This window comes from Cryptomeria japonica, chromosome 5 (genome assembly GCF_030272615.1).
Source record: "Cryptomeria japonica chromosome 5, Sugi_1.0, whole genome shotgun sequence".
Classification (NCBI taxonomy): Eukaryota; Viridiplantae; Streptophyta; class Pinopsida; order Cupressales; family Cupressaceae; genus Cryptomeria; species Cryptomeria japonica.
The window spans coordinates 495,110,897-495,124,630 of record NC_081409.1 but is presented as its reverse complement, the minus strand read 5'-3'; the positions used below and the strand labels follow the sequence as shown (position 1 = coordinate 495,124,630).

The 13,734-nt window shown below is 37.3% G+C and overlaps 1 protein-coding gene across 1 annotated transcript in view; it reads right to left on the bottom strand.

The window, feature by feature from the left end:
• Window positions 1-4,310: 4,310 nt before the first annotated feature.
• LOC131064894 (ras-related protein Rab11A) overlaps window positions 4,311-13,734 on the bottom strand; it is a 28,319-nt gene continuing 18,895 nt past the window's right edge. Inside the window, exon 2 of the mRNA XM_057999223.2 lies at window positions 4,311-5,109. Within this exon, the coding sequence (XP_057855206.1) occupies window positions 4,662-5,109 (448 nt within the window). The 3' untranslated portion in view covers window positions 4,311-4,661. The remainder of the gene's footprint in view (window positions 5,110-13,734) is intronic.

Genomic DNA, 13,734 nt, shown 5'->3' with positions numbered 1-13,734 from the left:
ACTAGACCGGATATAATGAATGCAGTTTGTATTGTATCAAGATATCAGAGTGATCCTAGAGAGAATCATGAGAGCGCAATGAAAAGGATTTTTCAGGTATTTGCAAGGAACAACTGAGTATGGTTTGTGGTATCCTAAAAATGGTGACTTTACACTATGTGCATATACAAATGTTGATTGGGTTGGAGATGTTGATGACCGGAAGAGCACATCCGATGGAACTTTCTTTCTTGGATAGAAACTCGTTTCATGGATCAGCAAGAAGCAGTCATGTACTTCTTTATCTATTGTTGAAGCTGAGTATGTTGTTGTTGCTATTAACTGTACACAAGTTCTATGGTTGAAGCAAATGTTGAAGGATATAAGGGTAGATTGCAATGAACCGGTAGTTATTCACTGTGATAACTCTACTGCTATTGACATATCAAAGAATCTGGTATTTTATTATAAGACTAAGCACATTTCTATCAAGTATAATTTTATGAAGGAGAAGGTGGAAGCAAATGAAGTCAGACTGGTTTATGTGAACACTAAAGAGCATATTGCAGATATCTTCACTAAACCTTTGCCTAAGGAATCATTTGAGTACTTCAGAGACAGATTGGGAGTTTCTGCCCCTCCGATAGAGACTTGAGTGATGTTGATTGGCATCAGTTTGGCATGCATTATCAGAACTATCATTCATTTTGGATTGATGTGTTGATGCTACTACTCTGGGGGAGTAGTTAGTTGAGTGGTTCAGAGGATTTATGATTTTTCTTTGATGTTTATGTCAGATTTTTGGCATTGATATCAAAGGGGGAGAGATATTTATGTGAAAAACGGAGCTTAACATGGATATCATTCACAGGGGGAGTTTGGTATGTTGGTTTAGAACTTCATTGTTATATATCATTTTGGGGATTTTGTTGGATGTCTTCCTTTGGGGGAGACTTGTTTGGCACTTCTTGGCACTTGGATGTTTTTCACATCTAGTGTTGCCATCAATGCCAAAGGGGGAGATGGTTAGCAATTTGGAGGAATTGATTATGTGTTGCATTGATGTTTATCATTGATGTCAACACTAGTTGTTTTGTTGTCTACCGGCTTCCAGTAGAGTGGTTGGTCTTTGATGTTGATCTGGAGATTTGTCTATGGTTTGGTTCGGTTGTTGGAATTGGTTTGGACTGGTTATTCATGTGTTCTTGATGTGTATCACATTCAATTGGTTCGGGATTTGATGATCTAGATGCTATCATTTGTTCTAGTAAGTCTTTTGGTTACCGATGAGAGTTTTACCGACAGCGCTTTGTTGAAGATCTTTTGGTGAATCCAATAAGTGGTGTTGGTGCGACTTCTAGAAGGTTATCATGATGCTGGTGGCTATCATGTTCATGTTTCAGTTGTTCGTGGTGTTTCATTTGGCTTATGGTGACCTATTTTAGGTCCAATGGTTATTCTGTTAGGTTATGGACCGGTTTATGTAACGTGTTGGTTGATGCTTCTGATGCATCACCGGTTGGATTTATTGTTTGGATTATGTTGTTTTGGTCTTAAGCCAACTTGGTTTATCATTGGTTTGCGAGATTATGTAACAGAGCTATTGTATTTTTTTTTTTATCGTAAGAGGTCGAGGCCAAGAATTTTATTAATTATTTTGACAACAGATCTATTGTATTATCTTTTAGGTGGCCGACCTAATTGTTTAGGTCTTGGGTTGGTATAAATATGATGTAAGATCTCTTTGTAGATCGTGATATATGGGTTATGGGATTACCTATGTACGAATGAAGTTGTAATCATATGCAGAGGTTTTGGTCGATCATAGGTGATCGAATTGGATTTGTGTAAGAGGTTTAAGACCTCCGGCATTGAGCTTAACCGGAATTGTACTCATGCATAGGAGATGCTATTCTTGCAGTTCATTCATCTTTCTGGATTGTAGTCTGGATTTATTTTGTAGTCAGTGAGGCTCCTTTTGTGATGAGCAGTGTGCTCTAGGTAGTGTGTCTTCCTGCATGTGCAGGCCCCTCTTATTGTAATCACATACTTGCTGCAGAGGTATTATCTGACTGTGGTTAGGCTTCCCACCCTAGTTTTTCCCCTTACCGGGTTTTCCACGTACAAATCTTGGTGTTGTGTTATGGATGGTTGATAATTATTCTATGATTTATGTTTATGCTTAATTGTTATATCTGTTATTCCGGTAATTGGCTTATACATTCCGATAAAAGGTTTTGAGTGCTTAAAGTTTTATAATCTGTTGACAACTAATTCACCCCCCTTCTCAGTTGTCCACCAGTTATTCCACCAATTATTCTACCAGTTATCCTAACAATGTTGGTTCCCACTTTTTTGTACATCCTGATTTTTGCTGAAATCATACATTTTTTAGAAAATATAATAATTTAAGCTTTAAGAGGTCTCATTTGAAGTAATTAATTAAAGAGAGTTAGATCAAAGGCTCTGATATAACCTCTCTACTTCTAAATCATACTTGCAATGGAGTCTCCTTTGCATCTATCAAATGTTAATAAAAAACAATTTTACATTAACTTTTGGGGGGTCAAATGAATTCATTTAAAAGTTTTATTTTTTAAGTATTTAGTCCTTATTATAAGCTTTCCAAATAATATAATTTTTATTATATTTAATTTCATTAATATATTTTTATTTTATTTCTTATGAATGTAGGTTTCTCACCGAACATGAACTTTTTTGTTCAATGCATTGGAAAAAAAAGTAAACTAATTCAAAAAAAATCTTTTAAATATCTATGCACTAGGTATTGATGTCTTATTTCTAACCAAAAAAAAAAAAATGAATTTTTATATATATAGAACAAGTTATGTGTTCAAACGTACACCTATATCTAAATTATAATTAGTCAGACTTCAAACCTTAAATAAATGAAAAATATCCAACATATCAATATCAAACCAACTGCATGCCCTGGGTATTGATGTTAAAAACCAAAATTCAAAAATAATTAAGTTTTTATCATTTATAGAAAAAAAAGTTATGCGCTTTGGGATGCATCACTCTTAAATAATGATGTTTGTTGTAAAAAACTACTTTTTGAGGGAGATGGAAAAATCAATAAAATTTTATTCAAAAAAAATTGAAAAAAAATATATTTAGAATCTACAAACAAGATGTTACAAATCACTAGTTTACATCATTTTCAAATTTTTAATAGTTTAAAAGTTATAAGTGTTGGAAGTGAAGGTTTTTTTCAAAATGTTCATCAAATGTCAAAGTTGATCAAAAAGTGGGAACCAACACCCAATGGCATGAAACAAGGAAATCCTTTATCCCCCACTTTGTTTGGCCTTTACATTGACAAATTGGAATAATGGTTAAGCAAAATAGATTAGGGGGTGTTTAGTTCGTAGGCTACGTGATGAGCCTACTCTTGTATGTAGATGAGCTTATCCTAATTTCAAAAACTGCCCATGGGTTATTGAAGGCCTTGGAACTCTACCAAGACCAAAGTCATGATTTTTTTCATTAATAAAGAAAGAGAAACATGGTAACTTTGTTTTTGAAGGTAGCCCTTTGGAAACAAAAATCTTGGGATTAATTTTCACTTCAAACTTAGTTGGGAGACTTGCAGAGCGAAAATTATACAAAGAGATTGGAAAGCTTCTTACTCCAAAATAGGTGCAAGAAAGCTAAACTTTGGAATTGGAAAACCAAGAAAATCCTTTTTGGTTTGCTGGTCAAACTCATTGTCCTCTTTGGTTGTGAAGTTTGGGAGAGTAGCATGTCAAATCACACATAAAGGCAGTTAAAAAGAATCCAAAAGCATCTAATCACAAACAATTTCAAAGTGAAAGCCACAGTCCCTTATGAGACTCTTTTGGCTGAAACATGATTTTTTATCATTGGAAGCAACAATGATAACCTGATTGTTAAACTATCTAAAGATGGTTCAAAACACGGACAACCATCAATGGCCCAAAATAGTTGTGGAGGAAGAAATAGGCCGTAGGAAGAAAACATGGATGAAGCAGAATAAGTAGTGGTTGAGCAAGTGGCACATCAATCTACAAGAGTGCCCTAACACCAATGAGGAAAATTGAAAAATATGTAAAATAATTCAAGACTATGTGGACAATACAGATTGGAAAAAAGAAAGCATACTACATCAAATAGTTTAAAGAACAGTAACTAGTATCTAGAGTTGAAAATTTTTAAAAAGCTCAATTCAGTGAAGAAAAGAATGGCAATTTCATTTGTACCAAGCATCCTTCTACACAAAAAGACGTAACAAACTGTACCAGCGTTCATATTGTTGTCATCCCATTTACATTGTTGTGAAACACCAATGAAGAAGACAAGAAATATAAAATCTAACCATAACTGAATGTAAAATATGGGAAAGATAACAAAGTTATGGGTAAATCTTCAAGCTATACCAATAGAGTTAATAGTCACCTTCACCATTCTGTAAGTAGCATTTACCAAAATATCATAGGGACTGAAGTGTTTCCTTCTGTTTAAAATTTTTAAATGGCGCCATTAAACTGGAAGTGGCACATGTAATGCCACAAAGATGAGTCCAACTTTTAATCACTCTAAGCTGCCTGAAACTACAGAAAACTAGACAGGCTTTTTGCAAAAGTGGGTAAAAAATCAATGACCTCAGTTTCAGACTAATAAAAAGAATATTGAAAAAATTATGCTGATGTACAACAGATTTTCTTTTTTGCACCAGTCTCCTGCTCTGGCCCTGGAACAACTATTTTAGTCCCTGATAGAGATGATGCATTTCCATTACCTTGACCTTGATTTGCAATAAGGGCTTTCTTACTGACTACCCTGAAAATCTCTGTCAACACAGTTAAGAATGCACTCTCAACATTTGTTGCTTCCAATGCTGATGTTTCTAAAAAGAACAAACCCTCCTTTTGAGCAAATTCTTTAGCATCCTCTGTCTGCACTGCACGAAGGTTGGCAAGATCACATTTGTTGCCTACCAGCATAATAACAATATTATTGTCAGCATGGTTTCTCAACTCTTCAAGCCATCGAGGGATATGCTCAAATGTCTGTCGTTTGGTTATATCATATACCAACAAGGCCCCAACAGCACCTCTGTAGTAAGCACTTGTGACTGCTCTGTATCTGCATACAGCCAATGAAACACAAAATTATGACAAAAAAATGATACTTGGCAATCAGAAGATGAACCTCATTTTTCAATTTGCTAGCACTACATCATGGATACATAATATTTAGTCAACCATTATCATTTTAACTAATAGCCATCTAAATCTGTCTCTCTATCCCTATAAATGCTCAATGAATGGAAAATACTTCAGTTCCACAATGCAAACGAAACAAAGAATTGCTTTCTGCTAATAATGTAGAGAGAAAAGGGAAGGTCCATGCATATCTATTAATCAACATAGATTTTTATATTGCAAAACTCCTCAGACACGCTTGGAAGGGAACAACTATATATAGTAGTATAATTTAAATTTTAGCTCCATTTTCAACCATGTACTAAATCTTCATGAAGAAGATGACTTCAAAAGACAAATAATATCTTAATAATGTAACTGTTAGATTTGCCACTCATACAGCATCATTCAATTAAAATCCATTTTCTCTTACGGGTTATCAGCTCATCAATGGTAATCTGGCACAAATGGAAGGAGCATAATTACAGAATTTTTTCATAATGATCTCTTCCAGATGAACTTTTACTTCTCAAACTGGAAATAGCCATCAATGAGATGGCGATGGTTTAGAATCCACCAAAAGTGCTGAAAAACAAACTCTTCAGCAAACAGGACAATGAAATGTTAAAAAATGGAAGCATCCCAAACTCCCATCCCCCTCCCCACACCTCTTGCCCTATCCCCATTCAGGGCTCCTATGGGTCCAACCAAAGAAAAGAGACACACCAACACACAAGATGGATCCCCCCACCAAAAGGGAAGCTTAAGATGAACTCTGATGGAATCACATGACACTCCAAGTATTTCCAGTGTATGGTACGCAAAAAGAGATTGGAAAGGGAAGATGGTCCGGGCTGCCTCAAGAAAACATAGTCAAAGAACCAACAATCAAGCAGAAGCTCAAAGATAACTCCTTGGACTACATGTCTGCATAAAGAAAGGGATATTGACACTCCATAGAAGGCGACTCTATGGTAGTCGTAAATGCAGTCAAAAAAAAAAAAAAAGCCACAAACTGGAGTAACAAAAATATCATGGGATGGGTCTGGAACAAGTTGAATATGATGAAATCATATACTATTTGGCTCACGTTTTGGGAAAATAACAAACTAGAAGACAGGCTAGCAAACTATGCAATTAACAATATAGAAGATTAAATTATCACCAGTAAGATTTCTGAGTGGAATGGAATCAATGAAGAACATTGGGAATAAAAAAGAGGGACATGCTCCGTCAATTTTATAAGGGAATAAAATACTATCTTCTGTGGAATCTTGGTTTTCTCTTCATCGGCCACATGCAAGTTACTTGCAACAACTAACATCTTCGGCAGCAACTTGGTTTCTATTTGACAACTATATGTAAGTCACCTTCAGCTATTAAAATCTTCTGCAGCAACTTAGTTTCACTTTGTCAACATCTTGTAAGTCACTTCTGCAACCTCTTAATATCTTTGTCAGTCAACCATGTGCAACTCAGCAGCTTTGTGGATTTGTCTTCATCAGCTCCAAAATTTCTGCAACATCCTTGCTGTAGAAGTTCCAATCTGTTTCTGTTTTGTTTTGCTCAGCAGTTTATGGGTCTGTAGCACATTTTTTTGTTCAACTTTGAAAATTTATTAGAGGGCCCTCATCCTGCACTTTTACCGATCAGAAAAGGAAAAATTACTATAAGACAACAATTTCCTATTAAGAGGAAACCCAGAACCTGAGATGGGAGGAGGATGGCCATATGGCCTCTGCCACAAAGAGGGTTTTGGTTTGATGGAGCTACCACAGGCAACCCTAGCAAGGCATGTGCAGTGTTTAATGATAATGGTAACCTCCTAGGGACCATGACTGTAAATGTAGGCTTTGGCACCAATAATGAAACAAAACCCTTGCACTGATTGAATGACTTAAGTGAGAGTGTTCACACAATATATTGAAGATTATTGTAGAAAGCAACTCCTAGTTAATCATCAATACAATGATTAGAGGGGAAACATCTAGTTGGATGTTAAGTGAACAAAACCATAGACTTACTAACTAGTTCTAGGATAGAGCTACAGATCTTTTTTACTGTATCTAGCAGACTAGAACCTTGGTGAGAGATGTCATAGGTCTTCAGGAATCACTGCTTTTCGAGAGATCCCTTTAATATTTGTATTGTCATTGTATTTTCTCTCTAAGGAGTCGGTGATGCTTTCAATGAACCTCCTTTGGTTATATCCTCACAAATTATAAATTATGGGCAACGATGGAAAGGCAACCAATAAATTTCAAATTTTCAATGTTTTGTCTTGTTTGAGTGTCAATGAGTACAGGGTTAGCAACAGCTTGGTGTGATGGTAGCAAGAAAAATCAAAGATGGCAGCAGTGAGGAAATTTTGAGGAGAAAAAGGTGACATGTCATTTAAAAAGGCCTCTCTCAGCCAAACTGCGACATTTTATATCTTCCATTGTTGACAAGTCAAGACATGGAATTGATAGACTATTTTGGAGAAAGAAAAATGGGTTCCCAAGAGTGTGAATGCTTCCGTGGCTGATTGTTATGTCTAGTTTAATGGCCAAAATTCTAGAAAGGGATCATTCTATCCAGATCATTGATGCCATGCTTCAGAAACGTTTTGGGTCCGACCAAGACCATTTGATTTGATATGGGAAGTGGCAAAGACCCATGGTGGGATTTCCAGTGCAGGCAAGGACAGTACATGTTGCAGGTGGTGTAGTCAAGATTTGGTCCTGAGAAAGCCAAATTTAACAGCAAGGGTTTCTACTCTAGAAAAGAGCTATAAGGCATGAAATGAGAGTTATGTGGTCTTCAAAGACTTCAATAAGTCTAGAGTAATCACCTTCCAATGCTTGAAAAACTCCCAATTAATCCTGAGTAATCATGAACCACCCCAGTTGCCATGCTGCTTCCCAAGTTTTTCAAAAAGTGGTACTAATATTCCTTTGCCTAGCTTTTTTTACTGATTTTACAGAGGGTCGCTGCAGTGTAGGAGCCTGGCTGGGGGTTGTATGCCTCCACGATGGGGTCAGGTTAGGGGTGTTCCTCTGATCTCCTATTCATAACAGGGCCTTCAGGTCAGCTCATATCCTATAATATATCAGGGTTTCTCAAATGATTGGAGAACCTTCAGTGGCAGAGTAGCAGTGAATCTAGTTAATAGGAGAGGACAAAAAATATAGAGCAAAGGTAGACTGAACAATATTTTAAGCATAAATGTATTTTAAAATTTCTTTACATTTTAGTTATTACTTTGAATAGATCTTCTTTACAAATTACATTTTAAAATATAATGTGTTTTCTTTTATATTATGCCTTACTATGGATTTTGTAAAAAAAAATATGGCCACCCCTAAGTGGTAGGCCTATTCCATGACAAAATGTCCTCCTATTTTAGGACCAGCAGTTTTTTTACACAAACCATCTTACATTTTTTTGTGATTAGCAGTTTTGTAAGGCATATGTTCAATTTTACCTCTAGACACTATATTTGACATGAAATAGAAAAAGTATTTTTTAGTATCTCTATTTTTGCAACTAGTACTTTGTTTTTTAACTCTAAATTTTTTGACATGCTTTCCCCATATTAAACCTAAGTAATTGAATTCTATTTCTATTTTGGCCATACCATGTAAATGGAATGCTACACTATGTTCCAGGCACATAGTCGTCAAGAAGGATGGAGACAATTTGCTCATCAGTGATCTTTCTAAAACTGGCATTTCAATAGCCACCATGGTTGGAAGAGGTTAGGCAAGGTAGGGTGCAACCACTGCAGTTGTTGTGGCTCCCCTATCCATGGGAATTTTGGATTTGAAATAAGGCATTAAAGGGCCTTTCCACTCTCAATTGGATTTAAAATGCATAAGCGTCAAGGATTTAGCAGGGAAACTGCATTTTGGACAGACCATTCGAAATGCTATGCCTTCCTTTCTAATCTCCAAGGAAATAAGTCTCAAATTGATTTCCACTCAATCGCTCACTCAATCCTAGGGTCCAAAATGGAATGAAAGAGGAGTGCCAACAGAGGCAAAAGGAGAGGAGGAGGAAGGGGAAGAGATAAAGTGTGTGCACATCAGCACAATTCTAAAGAAATGGAGAATGGTATGGATCAGCAGGTGGTAGATCTAGAGGAAAACATGGTTGATGGGCCAGACACAGGCTTTGAGGTGGGGCACACCAACTGACCTGGATGAAAATTCATGGCAGGCAGCTTGAGGACCCACCCTGGTGATGGTTTTCATTTTTTTGGCTATGTGATTTTTTCTCATATTTCCTATAGTGACTCTTTGTTTCTTGGTTGGCTAGCTACTGTTGTCGTTTTCGTAGTGTTTTGATTGCAGCTGAGCCCCATGCCCAGTCTTTTATAGCAAAGTATAAAATACCAAAGTATTTTACCCCCTCTTGAATAAAATCACCTCAGATGCTGAATATCTGATCAACTAAGACGATTCCAAGGTTTCTACGGTCAGTTCTTGACATGTGGGTAACTCAATGGCTTAATGTGATAATGTTGTTTTCACTTCGGGACTTACGTGATTGTTCAGTTTGCGAATCTTTCATGGATTTGGAATTCAAATAGGTTATGTCGATGAGTTAAGATTTTGCAATTCAGCTCTTGATCTAATCTAACAAAGATTTCTAAAAATAGGGACAAAAGGAATAGGGTTTACGAATTCTATTATAAAGCCTAGAATGCAAGAAAAGGGTGAATGATTCAATGGAATCCTACTAGGCAAGGTCTCATCATCAAAACGAACAATTTGACACAAGCTTAGTGCAATCATCTAAGGTATATTTCATAGATGTTCAAATTATTACCATCAAACATTGATACCATTCAAAGCAATGCATAGCAATGGACGCATAACAATCGAGGTTAAGTTCGCATAAAAATTCCAGTTGACCACACAAGGCACACTTACAATCAACAAGAGAGGCTAGTGGTATGGACTAAATGGATTCCACACAAATGCATTCAACAAATTCCTTCATTCAATCTAAAATGCTTGAAAGCAAATTCTAATCTAACTTGGAGGCAATGAGAACCACATATGCATGCAACACTTAAACAAAATCACCATCAATTTGAACAATGACTTGTATTCAAATCTGCAGCATATAAGCGACAATTCTCAAAAATCTCTCTTACTAATGAGAGGCGATGTTATTTATATAGTCTCAAAAGAAATGAATGGCCAAGATTCATTCAAAATCAAGGGCCAAGATCATGCCAACACAGCCCTAAAGTTGCCCTAATTAGGGTTTACATCAAAAAGTGAACCACCAACATATGATCCAATGGAGTGACGCCTAATCATTCAGTAGTAACTTGTATTCCTCTCTCTCACAGCATATTCCAGGAATCTAACCAATACTAAATCTAACTCCTCCATGGTAATGTTGGGCAAAGCATCCTGCTGCACATCAATCACATCCAACGCATCGAAACAAGCATCCAAAGTATTCTCCCAATCTGGCATAAGCTTCTGTGAATTATGGACATGGATCAGCAAGGAAACCAAATCATCAATCTGATTCTTCTTCAAAGAATCCAACTGGTTGAAGTACATGAACTTCATCTTATCTCTCAGTTCCTCTAAGTGTAGACCACTGGCAACACTAGCATCTACCCCTAACAATTCCTCAATAGATGCAAGGATCCTCGATTGTATCTCCTGAATCAGTCCTTCCATCTCTGCACATTCCTTTTGTGCATGCTCATAAGTGGATTTCTGCATGGCCAATGAACAATACCAACCATGGAAATCGTATCTATCTCTTGCTTGCACAACTCTTTCCCGAATCAATGTGGACATTGGAATTTTCTTCAACACTTTGAGGCGAGGAATGGTCTTCTCCTAAATAGGCTGGAAATCCTCCAAATATTGTATCCTGAATATGAGTGCCATTGTCCTGTCAAATACATGGACAAACTGAGTAAGGAAATCATCTGCTTGCCTCTTCACATCTTCAATCCATTTACCAAACTCCACATGTTTACTCCTCATTGCCTCATGATCAAAATGAAATCCACGATCAACTGTGATAGGCGAGACAAAGGTGGGATTCTCATGACTTTTCCCCGCAAAATACTCCCTAAGCTTGATATTCTCTTCTCTGTACATTTCTTTCTTCTCAATCTCCCTATCTAACATTGCATTGATCACCTGAATTTTATCACCAAGTTCCTAGAATTTCTGCTCTTTTGTAGTCCATCCAAGGGCAGCCGAAGTGATCTAGAAATTCATAGGAGTGGCATCATCTTGAGTCACGTCACCAATCGAGACAGCCACCTATGCAATCCGCATTCCTATTTTATCTCTAATTATATTTGAAAGTATCTTATCCCTCTCAAGTTCTTTCTCATTATTAATCCTGGCTAAGTAGTCATCAATATCATCAATAGGCTGGACCTCTACCATCTTCTTACTTTTCTCCATGCTCTTCATCAACCAATCGGGAATGGTGGACATTTTCATTCCATCATCAAGACACATTTCCCGCTCGAGTTCCCTCAACATCGAGATAACATCATCATCATCCTCCTTGTCCTTAGTTAAATCATAAATACTTTTACCCAAGCTAACCTCCAACAGGACAGTAGGAGATCCCAGTTGCTCATCATCTTCATTAGGTGGGGCAGATTGTGTTGTAGCATGCAACTCCTGAATGTTCTCTAGTAAAATCATTGTGTTGGAACATTGTTCAAAATCCTTACTCCACTCCAGCATGTCGATCTCCTTGATCGATGAGGAACTAAGGGGAGACAAAGGAGCACTAGGTTTATGCTTCTTTTTCTCTTGACTAACTATCTCCTTCCCTTTCGTCTTGGATTCTCCAGGCACACTCTTCCTTCGTTTTGGAGCATGACTCTCCTCATCTGAATGAATCCTCACATCACTAATTGTTCTTTGATCATCTTCAAGAGAGGATTCCTCTTGTTTCATCTTCTCATATGTGAAGACAATGCCCATATCTATCAATTTGTTCATCTGCTTGTCTATCCACTCTCTGGAGAAATCCATGACGTCCCTCATAAGCACATTCAAATCTATCATTTCTGGCTCTGACCAACTAGGTAATAGGATAGGCCTCTTCATTTCATTCTCATACTGCGGATGAGTATGATCACTATCATCCAATATCTGATCAGGAATGAGAAAGAGTTCACATTTCCTCATGAAATCCACTGACATCCTGGACCACATCCTTTTCTTCACTGCTTGTTCATCCATTAAGTTAGCCCAATAATCCTCAATGTCAACCTTGTGTATGAATCTGTCTCCTCTGATCCTTTCAACATTCTTATGTGGATCAAATTTGTCTCTACTCTTATAAGTTCCAAAACAATAGAATGCAATCTCATCGATCATTGTACTAGTTGCAATGGCACTGTGGCACACTTCCAAAGTTTTCCCTATAGCAATAGGAAAAGGCATCCCTGTTCTATGCTTCTCCTTCTGGATGAAATCAAATTCCAAAATTTGTCTCACCACCTCAAGTAGGAACATTTTGTCTGTAGGATACCTAGGAAGCTTGTATGGTTCAAATCTGAATCCCTGAACCCTTAGGTATGTGAAAGTGGGAAACTATACGTTCCACGATCCATATTGTTCAACTAATTATGTTGCCGCCTTGGACAACCTCTTGTGGATTCCGCCCTGCAACATCTTGGTAATATAAATGGTGAAAGCATCATTCACCCTCCTATAGTCTTCGATTCTATGCATATCAAGTTGTGGATAACATTCATAGCTTCTATATTGCCCTTGTCCATTCCTGACTTCACCTTTGCATATCAATCCGTTGTATGTGACAAATCTAGCAAGTATATACACAAGGTAAGAAGTCATGGTGAATGACTTAGTCTTCTCCACATTCCTCAACTGAAAATCCAAATTGTTGTTGATAATCTTTGACCAATTGATCATTGTTCCTCTTGTACAATCTTGGATAAAATAAAACATTCATCCCTCAAATAAGGCACCCTGCGGCATCCCCATCACTTGGTTTAGTAGGAATATCAAATCACTATATTCATCTTTGAAATTTGTGCCCATGAGTGTCTTTGGCACCTTGGAATGATGAGGCCTTGGCTCAATCATCCACTCTTTATTCATTACTGATTTGCATGCATCCACCTTCAATTTATACTTCGCTTCATATTCATCCTTTGTCCTTTCTTTCATGTCTGCACTGTGAGGGATCTCGAACACTTTGGCAATTGCATCCTCAGCAAGGTGAGCGATGGTTACCCCTTTGGAAGTTTGGATCATCCTGCAGAAAGGATCATAGTGTCTTGTGCATTTTGGAACGAGCTCGCTACATTGTATGGATTGTGGAAACCCAGCGACGTGATATATGCCACTCCTCATGATATTTGCATAGGTAGGAGAAGGAATCTGGTTCTTTGTTCCGAACATCCTATGCCGCATCCGCTCCATATTCAAGAAATTCATGTTTGTATATGTGATTCCTTTCCATCAGGAAGACAATTGGGAATCTGAATAGAATCCCTCTTGAACGATCTTCAACTGCTCCTTCCAAAATCCTATCCCGGATTCGGACATGG